Source organism: Lucilia cuprina, chromosome 4 (assembly GCF_022045245.1).
Source record: "Lucilia cuprina isolate Lc7/37 chromosome 4, ASM2204524v1, whole genome shotgun sequence".
Taxonomy (NCBI): domain Eukaryota; kingdom Metazoa; phylum Arthropoda; class Insecta; order Diptera; family Calliphoridae; genus Lucilia; species Lucilia cuprina.
Genome location: NC_060952.1, coordinates 75,830,072 through 75,850,156, shown reverse-complemented (window position 1 = coordinate 75,850,156; position 20,085 = coordinate 75,830,072). Strand labels below are relative to the sequence as shown.

General features: G+C 32.0%; 2 protein-coding genes across 4 annotated transcripts in view; one reads left to right on the top strand and one right to left on the bottom strand.

Moving 5' to 3' along the window:
• The window catches only part of LOC111677908 (chitin synthase chs-2), a 31,239-nt gene extending 14,157 nt beyond the window's left edge, over nt 1-17,082 (top strand). The window contains exons 3-13 of one of the 3 annotated variants that reach the window (XM_046947727.1): nt 4,218-4,461; nt 4,556-5,785; nt 5,849-6,119; nt 6,179-8,109; nt 9,841-10,017; nt 13,094-13,294; nt 13,368-13,437; nt 14,239-14,382; nt 14,448-14,599; nt 14,659-14,760; nt 16,131-17,082. In XM_046947727.1, coding sequence (XP_046803683.1) covers nt 4,218-4,461; nt 4,556-5,785; nt 5,849-6,119; nt 6,179-8,109; nt 9,841-10,017; nt 13,094-13,294; nt 13,368-13,437; nt 14,239-14,382; nt 14,448-14,599; nt 14,659-14,760; nt 16,131-16,277 — 4,669 coding nt within the window. In that variant the 3' untranslated portion in view covers nt 16,278-17,082. Of the gene's footprint in view, nt 1-4,217; nt 4,462-4,555; nt 5,786-5,848; nt 6,120-6,178; nt 8,110-9,261; nt 9,439-9,840; nt 10,018-13,093; nt 13,295-13,367; nt 13,582-13,646; nt 13,799-13,857; nt 13,960-14,238; nt 14,383-14,447; nt 14,600-14,658; nt 14,761-16,130 lie in introns of all 3 variants that reach the window. The other 2 variants (XM_046947726.1, XM_046947725.1) reach the window with 2 other exon arrangements.
• A 1,266-nt stretch (nt 17,083-18,348) lies between these two features.
• Nucleotides 18,349-19,779, bottom strand: LOC111677904. Its single transcript, XM_023439113.2, has 2 exons — nt 19,672-19,779; nt 18,349-19,554 (listed from the first exon to the last, which is right to left on the bottom strand). The coding sequence occupies exons 1-2, from the start codon at nt 19,688-19,690 to the stop codon at nt 18,788-18,790; spliced, it is 786 nt and encodes a 261-aa protein (XP_023294881.2). The 5' UTR covers nt 19,691-19,779; the 3' UTR covers nt 18,349-18,787.
• Between the last annotated feature and the right edge of the window lie 306 nt (nt 19,780-20,085).

The following is a 20,085-nucleotide window of genomic DNA, read 5'->3' as shown; positions in this document are numbered from 1 at the left end:
AGATTAGACTATAGACTAGACTAGAGTAGACTGTAGATTACACTGTAGATTAGACTGTAGATTAGACTATAGAATATACTACAGACTAAACAATTGACTTAACTTTAGACTAGAATAGACTTAACTATTAACTAGACTATATACTACAGACTGTAGACCAGACTTTAGACTTGACTATATACTTGACTATAGTCTATAATCTAGTCTAGTCAAATAAAAAGTAAGATAACACTACTTTACAGCTCTGTCCGTGAAGACCCTTGCAGTATTTTAAAGAAGATATACATATCTCTTTTCATATAAGTAGTAGTCATCCATATTAATTTTTATTAATTTTTCAAAGATATCTCTTTCAAATCTACAACATTTTCATACAATGTTGTCGTGCATATTTTTCATGTAATGAAAAAGTTTTCAAAAAATAAAAATAAAATACACAAAAATTATAATTTATGCAAAATTTCTTTCATGATCAAGCCAGGAACAAGAAGTAATAATATAGGAGGAAAAGAAAGAGACACTTTTAACATAGACATTGTCTACATGTAGACTTGTCTAAAGGTTTTATCATCCTCAAAACATCTTCTGTAAACAAATAAATCAAACATTTGTAAAAACAAATCGTTAACAATGTTTTGAATAAATGATTGTTGAGAGTGTCATTAGATACTGAAATTACAGCAGCAGCAGCAACAGGCAGCAGTTGTTGTTTAATTTTTTTTTTTCAATTTGATTGATGATTAAATAAAAATCCAAGCAATTTTATTTTTACATATATACTGCTCCAAACATTAAATAATTATTTATTCTTATGAAATTTTTATCTTTTTACGTGATATTTTTTTTTAACAAGTTGCGAAGACCATTTCATGTTGGAGTTTATATGATTATAATATGAATATTTAAATTTAATTGCTTTAATATCATGATTAAAAGTTAACCAAAGACCCCAAGAAACTAACATTTTTAACTTTAATTTGAGGTTATGACATTTTGAGGTTATTTGGTTTAGGGTAGGTGTTTAAACAGCTACCAAATGTATAATTTATATTCGGTAACTTTGAAATTTAATGACTAAATGTCAAATATTAAGAAATAATTAAGAAATTTTTTTGATTTTTTATGATGTAGCAGGTTTTTTATCTCACGCTTTTTAGGTTTTAGCTTTACAAATTACAAACATTACTTCAGGTTTATAAGTCATTAATTAAGTAATATTGATAACTGTGATCTATTTTTTTACTTTAATAGATCTTAAGCAGCACTTCATAGTTTTTCAATTTTATTAATAAACAAGTAAGAAATTATAGTCAGGCGAGGCCGACCATATAATACCCTACACCTATTACAAAAAGTAAAAAAAGTAAAAGTTTTCATAATAATGCATTTAAGTTGACTTGTACCTTGCCGCAGTTATACATACTTAAGCTATTTATTGTTGAATATATTTGAGGACATTAAGTCAAATTTTGAAGGAGGCTTTTTATAGGGGCTAGGGTCAAATGAGGTCATATAATAAAGTTCATGAAGGTCATCAAGGCTATATATTAAACATAATTATGAACTTAAAAGCCCTATTCAACGGGTTCAGTTGTATGGGGGCTAGGTGAAATAATTGACCGCTGTTAACCATTTTCAATAGGCTTGGTATATGGTTCCACAGAAGATCATATTTCAAATTTCATTCAGTTATCTGTAGCCCTTTCGAGGGTTCAGTTGTATGGAGGATAGGTGAAATAATGGACCGATGTTAACAATTTTCAATAAGCTTCGTTCCTGAGACAATAGAAGATCATTTACCAAATGGCGGACATAGCTAAATCGACTCAGAAAATGATTCTGAGCCGATTGGCACACCTTTAAGTGGGTATAGGACCAATATTATTGTGCGTTACAAATATCAGCATAAACACAATATACCCGCTCAATAGGGTATAAAAAGTTTACCTCTGATAATCGGTGAGATAATGTTGAGAAACTGACTACAAAACAAATTTCGAGCAACTAACTACTAGTCTAAAAAAAGATAAAAAAGAGATATTTTAGTCAAATTTCGGATTTTCTGGATAATGTTTACACGGGCTATAAACGTTATTGTCTGTAAAGAGATCAAGAATCGTGTACTGTTGGGATACACTGTTCTGAAATGAACTCTATTTCAAGGATTATTTATCGTTAGTTGAATAGTTAGTTAGTTAATTAGTTATTCAGTTAGTTAGTTAGTTAGTTAGTTAGTTAGTTAGTTAGTTAGTTAGTTAGTTAGTTAGTTTGTTAGTTAGTTTGAAAGGAGGATGTATACACATCAAATCCGAAGAAATACACCTAGGCCTCTATCGGGCCTGTTGTGCGCTCCTTAACCAGTGCCACGGGTGGGAATCGAACCCACCACCTCCGGTCTACCAGACTAGATCACTAACCACTAACCTACCGGAGGCTACTAGTTAGTTAGTTAAATAGTTAGTTAGTTAGTTAGTTAGTTAGTTAGTTAGTTAGTTAGTTAGTTAGTTAGTTAGTTAGTTAGTTAGTTAGTTAGTTAGTTAGTTAGTTAGTTATTTAGTTAGTTAGTTAGATTCCTAGAAGTATGTAAGATGTGTTCGGTTCAGTCCCTGGCGATCGTCTGCCTCGATTTAAGCAGCTCGTTACAAATGGCCTTACGGTGCTTTATATGCGGAATCTGTTTCATTCAATACGTATGCTATACTTGTACAGTACAGATTTATCATTATATTTTATTCGTAAAGTTTTTTTTTTCAAAATTTAACCCGGATCTTACAAAATTATATTTAAAAGTATCGATAACATTCGTTGATAAAAATACAATTAAACTACTTTTCAAAAAGTTTATCTACATGTAAACATTTTAATGGTCATTTAAAGAACAACGAACTAATTTTAACAACATATCGACCAATATTTTACGAGAATTCTTTATCTTTTTTCTACAAATCAGTAATTTTGTTTCGAAAACAAATTGCTAACACAATGACATCTACACAGATGTAGAATTTATTGTTTAAAGCTTTAAGATAATTAGGTGTGGCTTAATAATATTATTTAGAAAAAAATATGTATAGATTTTTGTTCTGCTATTTTTAAAAACAAATTGTTTTTTTTTTTTTTGTATAATTATAACACATACAAGAATGACGGAAGTTGTAGACATTTGATAAGTTTAAAATAGTGTTATATATTTGAATTGAATTTATATTCATTTTTAGGAAGGTCAAAGGAAATAAATTATTTTACAATTTTTACAAAAAAATTTTTTTTTTTGATTTCATATATTTTTGGACTGTACGATGATAAATTACTTAAATATTAGACTTTTTAAAGATTGCTGTACATAAATATATTTAGTATAGAATTTCTTATTCATCTTACTTACTTTCTAGTGACAAACTGCTTACTTTTTATACCCTACAGCACTATAGTAGGGAGGGTATTATACGTTTGTGCTGATGTTTGTAACATACAAAAATATTGGTCCAATACCCGCCTTAAAATATACCGATCGATTCAGAATCATTTTTTGAGTCGATTAAGACATGTCCGTCTGTCCGGCTGGCTGTCCATGTAAACCTTGTGACAAGATACAGGCCGCAATTTCAAAATACTTTGATGAAATTTGGACCAAGCATATTTTTTGGCACTGGGACGAAGCCTGTTGAAAATGGTTGAAATCGGTCCATTATTTCACCTAGCCCCCATACAACCGTACCTCTCGATTTGATCTTTTTATGTCATAATTACTTCAAATATTCTATTATCTCTCTAAAAATTGGCACAAATAAGTTTTATATAAGTGTAAATGACACTGCAGATTTTCGTAAGGATCGGCCCTTATTTGACCCTAGCCCCCATACAAACCCCCTTTCAAAAAATGTCTTAAACGTCTAAAATTGACTTGTAACCATTTGTATCGCAATGAAACTCAACAAAATTAACTGTCATTTAAAAATATATCCTTTTCCCAAATTCACCGAGGATCGGCCCATATTTGACCTATATAAAGACTCATTTAGAAATTTTTGCTTAAATATTTTGAAATTATGGTAATACTCAACATAAAAGATTTTTTATAAAAAATAAAAATTTTTAAAATATACATGGTGTAGGGTATTATATGGTTGGCCATGCCCGACTATACTTTCTTACTTGTTTTAGCTTAAATTGATTTCACAACATAATTAAAAACTATCTTACCTTTTCTTTTGCAGCCAACGTACTATACAGGAAACAAAAGGCTGGGATGTATTCAGAGATCCACCCATTAAAATAGAAACAGGCTCAACGGCAAATCAAGAATGTCTAGAATTAACTGTAAAAATTTTAAAAATTTTCGCCTATATCTTTACGTTTATAATCGTATTGTTGGGAGGTGTGGTGGCAAAAGGCTGTGTGTTATTTATGACATCACAAATCCGTAAAGATAAGAGAATAGAATACTGTAATAAAGATTTAGTAAGTAGAAAACAACCCTCGCCCCACCTTCGTCTGAAATCATAATAACAAACTAATATTTCCCTCTATCATTCACTCTCTCTCTCTCTTACAGGGTCGTGATAAAACATTTGTGGTTAAATTACCCGAAGAAGAACGTATAGCCTGGATCTGGGCCTTAATTATAGCCTTCTCGATACCCGAAGTGGGTTCTCTTATACGTTCGGCTCGTATTTGTTTCTTCAAAACTTTTAAAGTTCCCAAGACGGGTCATTTTCTGTTTATGTTTATTATGGAATCTTTAAATACATTCGGTACTGCTCTTCTTATGTTTGTTGTTTTGCCGCAATTGGATGCCATCCAGGGAGCCATGTTAACGAATTGTTTATGTGTTATACCCGGTATTTTGGGCTTGATGTCACGCACCAGCAAAGAGGGTAAACGTTTTGCCAAAATGTTAATTGATTTAGTGGCAGTAGCTGCTCAGGTAACCGGTTTTGTTATATGGCCTCTATTGGAGAATCGTAAAGAGTTGTGGGTAATACCAGTGGCTTGTCTAATGGTCTCGTGTGGCTGGTGGGAGAATTATGTTACTTCACAATCTTCCTTTGCCTTAATAAGATCTATGGGCCGAGTTAAGGATGATTTGAAATATACCAGATATTTCAGTCATATGTTTTTGTCTATATGGAAAATTTCCCTATTCTTGTGTTCCGTGCTGTTGATCTATTGGATTCAGGGTGAGGAACCAGGCAATATCTTTGGTTTATTCAGTGATGCTTTTGGGCCTCATAAGATTTCTGTAGATGAATTGGCTACCACCTTGACCAACAGTTTACCCGATACCCTGGATGCCGCCAATATAGATAGTATTGATATCGAGGCTTCCTATAATACAGTTGTCTATGTTTTGCTGATCCAAATATTCGGCGCTTATCTTTGTTATATTTTTGGCAAATTCGCTTGTAAGATTTTAATCCAAGGTTTCAGTTATGCTTTTCCGGTTAGTTTGACCGTACCCGTTGCTGTGTCTTTGTTGATAGCGGCTTGCGGTATTAGAATAGATGATCCCTGCTTCTTCCATGATACCATACCAGATTATTTATTCTTTACAAGTCCCTCCAACTTTAGATTTAATGATTTTGTTACTAATCAAATGGCTTGGGCTTGGATCTTGTGGTTATTGTCACAGACCTGGATTGGCTTACATATATGGACACCTAAATGTGAACGTTTAGCCACAACAGAGAAATTATTTGTAAAACCTATGTATTGCTCTCTGCTGATCGATCAATCTATGGCCATGAATAGGAGGAGAGATGATCAGGCGGATGTTAAAACTGAGGTAACTGAGACATTTTCTTTTTTAGTTAATAACTTTATTAAACAAAATGTAAACAATTTATAGGATCTCTCGGAAATTGAAAAGGAAAAGGGAGACGAATACTATGAAACCATTTCTGTACACACCGATGGCTCGGCCATACAAAGTAAGCCCACCATTAAGTCTTCCGATCATATAACCAGAATCTATTCTTGCGCTACTATGTGGCATGAAACAAAAGATGAGATGATAGAGTTTTTAAAGAGTATCATGCGTATGGATGAAGATCAGTGTGCTCGTAGAGTTGCTCAGAAGTATTTGAGAATTGTCGATCCCGATTATTATGAATTTGAGAGTAAGTAATGTTTAATTAATCATCAAAAAATAATATTAATTTCCAACTTCCCTAAACAGCCCACACTTTCTTCGATGATGCTTTTGAAATTTCCGATCACAGTGATGATGATATCCAGGTAAATCGTTTCGTCAAACTTTTGGTAGCTACTATGGATGATGCCGCCTCTGAAATTCATCAGACCAGAATACGTTTGCGTCCGCCCAAGAAATATCCCACACCTTATGGTGGTCGTTTGGTTTGGACTCTACCCGGTAAAACAAAATTCATTGCTCACTTAAAAGACAAAGATCGTATTCGTCATCGTAAACGTTGGTCTCAAGTCATGTACATGTACTATCTGTTGGGTCATCGTCTCATGGAACTGCCTATACCCGTGGATCGTAAAGATACCATAGCCGAAAATACTTATCTCTTGACCTTGGATGGTGATATTGATTTCAAACCAAATGCTGTAACTTTACTGGTGGATTTGATGAAAAAGAACAAGAATTTAGGTGCTGCCTGTGGTCGCATTCATCCTGTGGGCTCTGGTCCTATGGTGTGGTATCAGCTGTTCGAATATGCTATTGGTCATTGGCTTCAAAAGGCCACCGAACATATGATTGGTTGTGTACTTTGTAGTCCCGGTTGTTTCTCACTTTTCCGTGGCAAAGCCTTGATGGACGATAATGTTATGAAGAAATATACCACGCAATCCGATGAAGCTCGTCATTATGTACAATACGATCAAGGAGAAGATCGTTGGTTGTGTACATTGCTTTTGCAACGTGGTTATCGTGTCGAATATTCAGCTGCCTCCGATGCCTACACTCACTGTCCCGAAGGTTTCAATGAATTCTACAATCAACGTCGTCGCTGGGTACCCTCGACCATTGCCAATATTATGGATTTGCTAGGCGATGCCAAACGTACGATTAAGATTAATGACAACATTTCACTGCTCTATATCTTCTATCAAATGATGTTAATGGGTGGTACTATTCTTGGACCTGGTACGATTTTCCTTATGTTGGTGGGTGCTTTTGTGGCTGCCTTCCGTATCGACAATTGGACTTCTTTTCATTATAATATCATTCCGATTTTGGGCTTTATGTTTATCTGTTTCACCTGTAAGGCCAATATACAACTGTTTGTGGCTCAGGTTCTGTCAACGGCATATGCTCTCATTATGATGGCTGTCATTGTGGGTACGGCTTTGCAGTTAGGCGAGGATGGTATAGGTTCTCCGTCGGCCATTTTCTTGATATCTATGGTGGGGTCGTTCTTTATAGCGGCGTGTTTACATCCGCAGGAGTTTTGGTGTATATCGGCGGGTCTCATATATTTACTGTCCATACCTTCTATGTACTTGTTGTTGATTTTGTATTCCATCATTAACTTGAATGTCGTATCCTGGGGTACTCGTGAGGTAGTGGCGAAGAAAACCAAAAAAGAAATGGAGGCTGAAAAGAAAGCTGCCGAAGAAGCGGCCAAGAAAGCTAAACAAAAAAGTATGTTGGGCTTCTTACAAGGTGGTGTGGGCAACAATGGCGATGAGGAGGGTTCTGTGGAATTCTCTTTAGCCGGCCTCTTCCGCTGTATCTTCTGTACCCATGGCAAAACTTCCGATGAAAAACAACAGCTTACCACTATAGCCGAATCTTTGGATACTATCAAAAATCGAATTGACAGCATAGAACAGACCATTAATCCCCACGATCAACATTCACATCGTCATGGACGCAGACGTACAACTTCGAGTGGTTCCAAAGATCATCATTTACTCTCCTCCGTAGCTGAAAAGTCTGGTGATGAATCTGAAGAATCGGATACTGATACTTCTGTCGAGCCTAAACAAGAAAGAGATTTTCTTACCAATCCTTATTGGATTGAAGATCCCGACTTACGTAAGGGTGAGGTAGACTTTTTGTCTAGTGCAGAATTACAATTCTGGAAAGATTTAATTGACAAATATCTCTTTCCTATCGATAATGATCCAGTGGAACAGGTAAGATCGTCTGTTATGCTATAAGAAAGGAAATTTTTATGGAAATTTCCGAGAATTTTTTCATAAAATGTGGATTTATACATCGTACTTTTGCTGATTTTATTAATATTTTATAAAATTCTTTTACAGCTGAAATGAGATAAAAAAATTAAACCGGGAATTATTTTAAACTACGTTCGAAAAGTTTTTTTTTCAAAATTTTAAAGCTCATTTAGAAGTACGAATCCGATATTTAAGTTTATAGCCTTAAAGAGTATCATTTTATGCTGATCACAAGTTTTGGAACCATTAGGGTCTGATCGGTTCACTACTTAATACTAGGAGTTCAGTATATAACAAACCTATATCAGGGAGAAAGCCCCTAAGTAGTGTAGAAGAATTATTGTATTAAATGTTTAATTTTTAAACCCTACACCACTATAGTGGGGAGGGTATTATACGTTTTGTGCTGATGTTTGTAACATACAAAAATATTGGTCCAATACCCACCTTAAAGTATACCGATCGATTTAGAATCATTTTTTGAGTCGATTAAGACATGTCCGACCGTCTGTCCGGCTGGCTGTCCATGTAAACCTTGTGCGCAAGGTACAGGCCGCAATTTTCAAGATAATTTGATGAAATTTGGACCAAGCTTGTTTTTTTGGCACAGGGATGAAGCCTATTTAAAATGGTTGAAATCGGTCCATTATTTCACCTAGCCCCCATACAACCGTACCACCCGTTTTGAACTTTTTATACCATAATTACGTCAAATATTGTATTATCTCACTAAAAATTCGCACAAATAAGTTTAATATAAGTATAAATGACACTGCAGATTTTCGTTAGGATCGGCTCTTATTTGACAGAATAACTTTTATTAACAATAGGTCCGATTACTAACAAACAGGACCAACAATGTCAAAATTTGGAATAATGCTTAATAATAACATCGTAAATATTCCAGATTTTTTTAATGGGACTAATCCTTTAGAGTTTTTATAAGATGCATTTTAGTGAAAAGATCTTACGAAAATCAATCATCTATAGTTTGGAATGTAGAAATATAAACTACCACTCCCTGGTCTGGAATGGCTACACTAGGCTTAATCACATCTCAAAAAAACACTTACACCACTAACCTTTCTATAAATTCTACACTTTTTTTAGGCGAGAATTGCTAAAGATCTTAAAGAATTGCGTGACTCATCGGTATTTTTCTTCTTTATGGTAAATGCTCTATTCGTATTAATTGTATTCTTATTGCAATTGAACAAGGATAATATACACGTTAAATGGCCCTTTGGTGTACGCACAAATATTACGTACGATGAATCCACACAAGAGGTAAATTTTTACAAGGGATTTCAACGAGCTAAACGTCTAAATTGTTTAAGGTCTCAACACACACACACATATATAAATAAAGTTATAGATAGGTCTAGCGTATTAGGTATAAAAGACGTTTACTGGTCGAAATCCCTTTTGAACAAAACATACTAACCTATTATTTTTTTCTCTTTTTCTTTTTTTTCTGATATTAAAATTTGCAAAAAAAACCAAAAATTATCAAAATTTCATCTTGAATTTAAACAAAAATTAAATCGTTAAAAATACAATATGCTTAATGCCTTGATGTGCTGCTGACTGCGAAATTCGTTAAAAACTGATAAACGTATTCATTATTGTAACATAAACAAAAAAAAACAAAAAATCATTTCTACATTTTGCTTACAAATGTTAAATCAGGCTCGTATTGCCGCCGATCTAATTGAATTGAGGAATAAGTCGGTCTTCGCCTTTTTCATGGCCAATGCCTTGTTTGTCTTGATTGTATTTCTACTGCAATTGAACAAGGATAAATTACATATTGTTTGGCCACTGGGTGTCAAAACCAATATAACCTACATTGAAGAAACTTCCGAGGTTTTTATACAAAATTTATTTACAAAAAAAATATATATTGTTTTTTTTTCATGTGTTTTGTTGTGTTAAATAAACCTGTGTTCTTCCTATTTTAATCTTCCTCCCACACACCAAAAAAATAAAAATAATAAATACAAAATATCCTTGCTCGCCTTACTACTTAATTAATTAATTAATTTACTATTCTTCTACTCACAATTTAATTGTTTAACTGTGTATTTTAACTGTCAACAAAAATATTTAATTAATTTTTTACCCTCTCCTTCTTAAAACATACAAATTTAAATCAGTGGTCGGCTCAAAAGGGAACAAGCCGTTAACACTTAAACATAAACACAGCTTTATGGAAAGCTAACAAGCTAGAGTTTGCTACTATTTGCTGAGCCTTTGCTTGTTTTGTGTACATGTGTATGTATTTATACTTATGTAAATAACCGTAAATCTCGGCCTCTGGTATCTAGGTTGGCCGACTACTGATTTTAACACATTTATTATATACTGGGTAACTTTTGTATTTAAAAACCTAAAAAAAACACATTTTATACAGTTTTTAATAATTTCATATTAAAAAATCTGTTCATATAATTTTGACACACACTGTTTTGCATCATTTATTTCCTCCTTTAAAATATCCCACCAATCAATACTGTCAATTCAATATTCGTTGTGTTTCGTTTTGGGTGTTTTTTTATTGTTATTATTACAGAACTAACACTGTTATTGTGTTTTTGTATTTCTCTAATTTATTTGTTATTTTATTTTATTTTATACATACATTTGTTGTATCTGTGTACATTTGTTAATAAATAATGTTTGAATGTTTTATTGTAAAATAATTAATACTTATTGTTTAAAAATAATTTTAACATAATATTTATTTATAAACATGGACTATATATAGACTGGAGGATAGGGCTGCATTAGTCGGTATATAATGTATATATATAAAAATATTTTAAAATGAAACTGTGTAAAAAAAATAATTTTAAATGTCATATGTATGTATGTAGTACTCTTTAAAGTTTATATAGACTATACTATAGACTACTCCATAGAATAGACTAGACTGTAGACTAGACTAGACTAGACTAGACTACAGACTAGACTATACAATAGACTATAAACTAGACCATAGACTAGACTATAGACTAGACTATAGACTAGACTATAGACTAGACTATAGACTAGACTATAGACTAGACTATAGACTAGACTATAGACTAGACTATAGACAAGACTATAGACTAGACTATAGACTAGACTATAGACTAGACTATAGGCTAGACTATAGGGAAGACTATAGACTAGACTATAAACTAGACTATAGACTAGACTATAAACTAGATTATAGACTAGACACTAGACTAAACTATAGACTAGATTATGGACTAGAATTTAGACTAGACTTTAGACTAAACTATAGATTAGATTATAGAGTAGACTATAGATTATACTATAGACTAGACCATACACTAGATGATAGAATATACTATAGATTAGACTATACACTACATTATAGACTAGACTATAGACTAGACTATACACTAGACTATTGGCTAGACTATAGACTAGACTATAGACTAGGCTATAGACTAGACTATAGGCTAGACTATAGACTAGACTATAGGCTAGACTATAGACTAGACTATAGGCTAGACTATAGGCTAGACTATAGACTAGACTATAGACTAGACTATAGACTAGACTATAGACTAGACTATAGACTAGACTATAGACTAGACTATAGACTAGACTATAGACTAGACTATAGACTAGACTATAGACTAGACTATAGACTAGACTATAGACTAGACTATAGACTAGACTATAGACTAGACTATAGACTAGACTATAGACTAGACTATAGACTAGACAATAGGCTAGACTATATACTTGACTATAGACTAGACTATAGGCTAGACTATAGACTAGACTATATACTATACTGTAGACTAGGCTATAGACTAGACTATAGACTAGACTATAGACTAAGCTATAGACTAGACTATAGACTAGGCTATAGACTAGACTTTAGACGAGACTATGGACCATAAAATAAGCATTTAGAACTACTTTAATGATTAAATGACGCCAAGTGATTTGGTGTTCAGGTGGGAACGCATCGAAACGTTGACAGACTTACTTGTCAATAGAAGATTTCAAGACAGTTCGTTTTAAAAATTTGCAATATCGGCCACCGATTAAATATAGGTCTTATTAAAGTGGCCCTGATATACAGTTTTACGAGATATCGCAAACTACCATCAGGAAGCTTGTTCTACGATCGAGAAGATGCAATATAGATTCATTCTGTGTCTTTATAGATCATATTAAAAAGATGCAAGTTTCATTAGTATAAATTACAACAGAAGTTCAAGTGTATATATAGTCCACAATATTTTGAGAAGATGCATGTTACAAGTTTTTAAATATACTTGTACATATATTCTTGAAATAGTATTTTCTTTTACCAAAACTATTTTATAATCAGAATCTTTAATCAACTTACTTAAAAAAAAAATCAGATACAAAGCATGCTAATAAATAAAATTATTTAATGCTTGCTTCCAATTTTAAACTCTGACTTCAAAAAACATTTATTAAATGCAAAAAACATTCATCATTTTTTATACAGACAACAACAATATCAGATCCATCATATTCATATTCAACATTTTCTTTGAGCTTAACACGCTCCACATATCCCAAAACCTCCTCCCCATACAAGAAATCTATTCTCAATCATTTTACATTACAAAACTACTCTAAATGGTGGTTACTACAGAACTCATACAATTTACATTTATCTGGGAATCTGGGAGAGTGTTACAAAAATAATATTAAAAAAAATCTGTCAGCACCCTTCTTCAGTTAATTCAATCAGAAAACAAGCATTAAATATCACTTACACATGGCACATAAAAATGTTCAAATTTTAAACTTTCATGGTCTCATGTGAAACATATTTGTACTATTAAAACTTTTGTAACTAACTTTTCTTGTCGCAAACATGAACAATTTTTCAAAAAATATTAATTTAAATTTGTTATTTCTTTAATTATTCTAACAAAAATAGGTTCATATATCGAAAGAATATCTACAATTAGAACCGATTGGTTTGGTGTTCGTGTTCTTCTTTGCCTTGATTTTGGTCATACAATTTACGGCCATGTTGTTCCATCGTTTCGGCACTTTGTCCCACATTTTGGCTTCGACCGAATTGAATTTCTTTAAAAAGAAATCTGAAGATCTTTCGCAAGATGCACTGATAGATAAGGTGAAGAGTTTAAAGTTCAAAAGTCATTTGATATATTATTAACAAGTAATATATATTTTTTCATTACTTATAGCATGCTGTCGAAATCGTTAAAAATCTACAACGACTGCAGGGCATAGATGGAGATTATGACAATGATTCAGGTAGCGGTCCCGATCGTATTGCTAGACGTAAGACTATACAAAATCTGGAGAAAGCAAGACAACCTCGTCGTCAAATTGGTACTTTGGATGTGGCCTTTAAGAAACGTTTTATGAAATTGACCGCTGAAGCTGAAAATAATCCTTGTGAGTTAAGACTCTGTTTGAATTGATTTGAATTGAATTTAATTTTCGAAAATTATTTTTATTAGCTACACCCATTTTAACACGACGTTTGACCATGCGTGCCGAGACTATAAGAGCTCTGGAGGTTCGCAAAAACTCCGTTATGGCTGAGAGAAGAAAATCGGCTATGCAGACCTTGGGAGCCAAAAATGAATATGGCATTGCTGCTGTTTCAACTGTAGGTTTTTATAACGATATTTTAAAGGAACAATTTTAAATTTATCTATATAATTTTAGTTGAATAATAATGGTGGTATTCCCAATGTTCGTAGCGGTCGTGTATCTAATGCTGGCATTAATATAAAAGATGTTTTCAACGTAAATGGTGGTCCTTCCGAGGTAAATAGTGTAAAGCATTTGTTTATATGTAAAGTTTTGAAGTAAACTTATTTGATAACCATTTTTAAAAATAATTTTAATTGACAATAATTAATTGAATATGACATTAATTAAAATGCATTTGAATAAATTACTTGGTTAGTTGGAGGTAGTTAGTTAATTAGATATATAGATAGATATATAGATAGATAGATAGATAGATAGATAGATAGATAGATAGATAGATAGATAGATAGATAGATAGATAGATAGATAGATAGATAGATAGAAATGATTCAGGTAGCGGTCCCGATCGTATTGCTAGACGTAAGACTATACAAAATCTGGAGAAAGCAAGACAACCTCGTCGTCAAATTGGTACTTTGGATGTGGCCTTTAAGAAACGTTTTATGAAATTGACCGCTGAAGCTGAAAATAATCCTTGTGAGTTAAGACTCTGTTTGAATTGATTTGAATTGAATTTAATTTTCGAAAATTATTTTTATTAGCTACACCCATTTTAACACGACGTTTGACCATGCGTGCCGAGACTATAAGAGCTCTGGAGGTTCGCAAAAACTCCGTTATGGCTGAGAGAAGAAAATCGGCTATGCAGACCTTGGGAGCCAAAAATGAATATGGCATTGCTGCTGTTTCAACTGTAGGTTTTTATAACGATATTTTAAAGGAACAATTTTAAATTTATCTATATAATTTTAGTTGAATAATAATGGTGGTATTCCCAATGTTCGTAGCGGTCGTGTATCTAATGCTGGCATTAATATAAAAGATGTTTTCAACGTAAATGGTGGTCCTTCCGAGGTAAATAGTGTAAAGCATTTGTTTATATGTAAAGTTTTGAAGTAAACTTATTTGATAACCATTTTTAAAAATAATTTTAATTGACAATAATTAATTGAATATGACATTAATTAAAATGCATTTGAATAAATTACTTGGTTAGTTGGAGGTAGTTAGTTAATTAGATATATAGATAGATATATAGATAGATAGATAGATAGATAGATAGATAGATAGATAGATAGATAGATAGATAGATAGATAGATAGATAGATAGATAGATAGATAGATAGATAGATAGATAGATAGATAGATAGATAGATAGATAGATAGATAGATAGATAGATAGATAGATAGATAGATAGATAGATAGATAGATAGATAGATAGTAGATAGATAGATAGATAGATAGATAGATAGATAGATAGATAGATAGATAGATAGATAGATAGATAGATAGATAGATAGATAGATAGATAGATAGATAGATAGATAGATAGATAGATAGATAGATAGATAGATAGATAGATAGCTAGATAGCTAGTTAGTTAGTTAGTTAGTTAGTTAGTTAGTTAGTTAGTTAGTTAGTTAGTTAGTTAGTTAGTTTTAGTTAGTTAGTTAGTTAGTAAGTTAGTTAGTTAGTTAGTTAGTTAGTTAGTTAGTTAGTTAGTTAGTTAGTTAGTTAGTTAGTTAGTTAGTTAGTTAGTTAGTTAGTTAGTTAGTAGGTACTTAGAATTTTATATGAGTGTTCGTGACGAAATTAATATCTAGTATAATATTACTCCTAAGATATTTGATTCTAACTTCGACGATATCCTGCCAATTCAGAGAAAGTCTTTAGGCATTTCACATTCCGCAATCCGCTGAATTTGTTCTGCCAAAATTATATGGTCGTGCTCTTTACCATTTCATTTGGCCTGTAACCTTGAATTGGTTGATTCTAAGGAGACTTTTTTCCCTCCTCTCATTATGGTCGCCCTGTAAGATTTAAGTGGCCATACGTACCGTTATTCCAATTGGTTATATAGGATTCTTTCGTTCATGTTGTTAATTCAGACCGATTGATTTTGTTTTCTTCAGGTTGACAATAGTTCTTTCGTTGCCAATTATCCCTGATTGGCCTGGTACCCATGATGCAGATCTTATCACTGAAAAGGTTTACGGTTACGGATCACTAACAGTCCAATGCGCGCTTAGATTTTTCCTAATAAACTGATATCGACCTCATGAAAAAATTTTGCTTTGAATATTTCACAAAATCATTTTATTTTCCTGATGTTATATTTGTAAATCCAGGTATCGAACTCGCAACCTTCAGACTTATAGACTACAGCTATTTATCTATTCCTAACTATTGCCTTTTAAATTATTCTTTTATTTTCCCATTTCAGCAAATCTATGGTTCAAATAATGGCGCCGTTAACCAGGGTTATGAACATGTTAATGAAGATGACGATGGCAATTCTCTCAGATTGACCACTAGAAATCCACCACAAGTTACCTGGGGTACAAACAGCAGCAATACAGGACGCATGTAAAGACACACAAACGTGTCTGTAAAGGACAAAACAAAACACAGTGAAAACTAAAACTATTTTAATTTATAAATAAATTTAGTTTTATTAGAAAGAAAAACATTTTTATTATTAATATTAAATAATTAATAAGTTCGTTTAAAGTTGTCACAACTTAAAAGTCTTCCAATTTCCATATTTTGCTGTTTTTGCTTTTTAAACATTTTAAAACTCCCTACTGCCTTGAAAAATGAAAAACTTGACAATAAATTTAAGTTTATATTTTTTTAAATAATAATATTGTAAATAGTTTTTAAAGTTTAAATTTAATCTTAAATCACACAACGAAATATATTTTTGTTTTTTATAAATATTTAAAATATGAATTTGTACTCAAAATATAATTAAGCTAATCACACTGCCGTTAAAATATTATTTCCCTGGAAAAGATTAGCCAAATCTGATTCGTTGCTGAGGGGAAATAGTTTTTTTTTTTTGTTTTAATTTATAAATAAATCAATTTATTATTAAATGTAACTGCAGTTTGTTTTTATATTTCTTAATTTTTATAATTGATAAGGCAGTTGAAAATATTTTATATTGATGTTTTTACTTTTACTGTAATTAAAATTTTTTGTAAACATTTTTTGTTTAATAAATAAAAAAATTGTTGCTGTAGAGTTGCCAACAATACCAGTGTAATGATCCTTAAATAAAATACTCATTAGAATGTCAAATTGTATGCAAGGAAAAACAAAACAATTATTAAATTATTTAGTTAAATAAATTGTAATTATTTGTAATTTAAATAAAAAAATATTAAAATGTATGTATGATTTTTTTATGTTTAGAATACTTTAATAAATTTTTGAAAATTTACTAAATTTTATCGTTTTTTTTCAAATTTTCACAGAAAAAACACAACGCTGAGAATTCCAAAAGTTAAAGAGCAAAAAGTAACAAACAATTAATCCTATTATATTAGACCCTATATCAAAAAGTCTAAAGTCTATTCGAAAGTCTAGTCTATAGTCTAGTCTATAGTCTAGTCTATAGTCTAGTCTATAGTCTAGTCTATAGTCTAGTCTATAGTCTAGTCTATAGTCTAGTCTATAGTCTAGTCTATAGTCTAGTCTATAATCTAGTCTATAGTCTAGTCTATAGTCTAGCCTATAGTCTAGTCTATAGTCTATAGTCTAGTCTATAGTCTATAGTCTAATCTATAGTCTATAGTCTATAGCCTAGTCTATAGTCTAGTCTATAGTATAGTCTATACTATAGTCTAGTCTATTGTATAGTCTAGTCGATGGTATATTCTACAGTCTAGTCTACAGTATAATCCTTAGTCTTGCATATAGTCTATAGTCTAGCCTATAGTATAGTCTATACTATAGTCTAGTCTATTGTATAGTCTAGTCGATGGTATATTCTACAGTCTAGTCTACAGTATAATCCTTAGTCTTGCATATAGTCTAGTCAAGAGTTTATGGTCTAGTCTATAGTCAAGGCCATGGTCTAGTGTATAGTCTATTCTCTGGATTAGTATATATTCCAGTCTGTCGTTAAGTCTCTATTCTAATTTATAGTCTAGTCTAAATACAAGTCATTTTTCTGAGTCTGGCTTATAATCTAGTATATATTCTAATCTATCGTATAGCCTATAGTTTAGTCTATATTTTAGACTACAGTCCAGTTTTAAATCTTGTATACAGTCCGGTCTATTGTATAGTACTTTAAAATTCAAATGTAACACTTTTTTTGTAAAAAATAAGTTTCATTTTAAAAATTCACATTTTACATGTCCACAATCAAAAAGTGCGTGTTGTAGAACAAAAAGTACCAAAAGATTTACTTTTATTGATTATCCTACCATACGCATCCTTTGTATCGAATTATATATCTTAAGGTTTAATATTGCAGAAACCGTAAAAGTACCGTTAAAGAACGGAAAAGTGCGAAAAATCTTCTGAAAACTGATATTAGCACACAGACGGAATGACATACATCTCAAGAAAATATTTCACAATTTGATTAAAAATTCCATCTTATTTTTGGTGCAACCAAGATCAATAAATATTCCATAATACTTTTTTGTTTATACTTTTTTGTTTATTTAGTTGAAAGTTTTACAATAATATTTTCATTTCGATTAAAATTCAACTAAAATTAAAATATTTCCTCTAAGAATAAAATAAATACATTTACAATATACAATACATACAATCGTTAAGGATATGTATGCATTTATTCCTTTAATATGTTTTCTTTTTGGGTGCTAATACTTTTGTTTAGGGGAGGACGTGGATGTACTGGTATTGTATAGTTAGTATAGGTGATGAACAGAGGGGGAGGGTGTAGGGAAGTTATTGAATATACATAAAGTATGTTTGAAATACTAAACAACTACACAAATATTTCATATATACAATATTGATTTTTAAACTAAATAAATTTCAACACTAATGTTTTAGTATTTCTAGCGGGGCAAAGCGATTTTTTTTAATTTGATAAACAAATTCCCATCTATGGTTAGTTTAAACTTTAACATGATTGCCTTTTTTGGCTGCAATAGGTAGTTTATCGCCTTCCAAATAAGGATTTACAGCAGCCGGAGCAGCAGAAAGACCATAAAGCTTCTTAACGGGAGCATTGGAACTGTCTATGCCATTGTCATTTTGGAATTGATGCATTAGGAATTTTTCCATAGTCGAAGCCATTTCACTATTGCCAGAACTGGTGTCCTGACCAGCGCAATCAAACATATGTTCACTGTCACAAGTGCAATCTTGGGCAGCTTGGTATTCACGACTGAAGAGAGCAGTATTTTCGAATTTCGAAATACAACCTTCATCTTCTTCATAGCCAAAGGGACAGGGATTGGGTGGATTACAGTAGGCTGGCAAACTGGCATCGGTTTTAATGAGGGTGGGGAAATGATTGGGTGCCTCACCCATACCACCCGATACATACTGATGACCCCACAACGAGCTGTGTTGCAAAAATTCTTGATCGCGTATAGAGGGATTTGGGCCGCCGGGGAATACATTGCGATATTCATAATCCTCGGGTATATTCTGACTGGAAGAGCGTGACACCATGTCTAAACCTTTAGGCAAATCAGTATCCACATCGAAATAATTGCTTAGAGGATCATTATCCTTGTCCATGCGATTGAGCAGCTCGGTCAGCAGTACATCAGCAAAAATGCTTTCCTTGGATATGGGTGCATAAGCCAAAACACTTTGGCCAGCTGTTAAAACCATAAGCAAACAAAGAAATTTGCCAGACATATTGTTAGAACCTTTAATGAAAAAAAATTAAAATATATAACTATTTAATAACAAATCTAATATAAAATAACTATAATTTCTTAATAATTATTTGTTATTGTTTCTTTATTAATTTTAATTAAACTTGCCTTTTATCTGCAGCAACATTATTTTGTTTCGTTATCTGTATAATCGTATATTGATTTTTCTCCGGAAACGTTGAATTCGCCAGCACAACAAGTTGCAGAGTGTTAAAGGTTTTTTTCTAGTGTTCTATTACAAAATTACCAAAATATATTAGTATATGTAGTATACTTAAAGGATGCCACTGTGTTAGTTTAGCAGAATGCTACTCACTACCAGAGGGCACTTTACTGATAAAGTAGTTTTGCAGATAATACGGTTCTTCAAGTAAAAAAGTTGCCATATTGCTTAAAATTTTATGTTTATTATTTTATTAACAAAATACCTAGGGATTTAAATGCATGCTAAGACAAGTAGTGGAAATTTGAGTGAGCATGGCCAACCATTTGATAAGTTTATTATTTTATTAACAAAATACC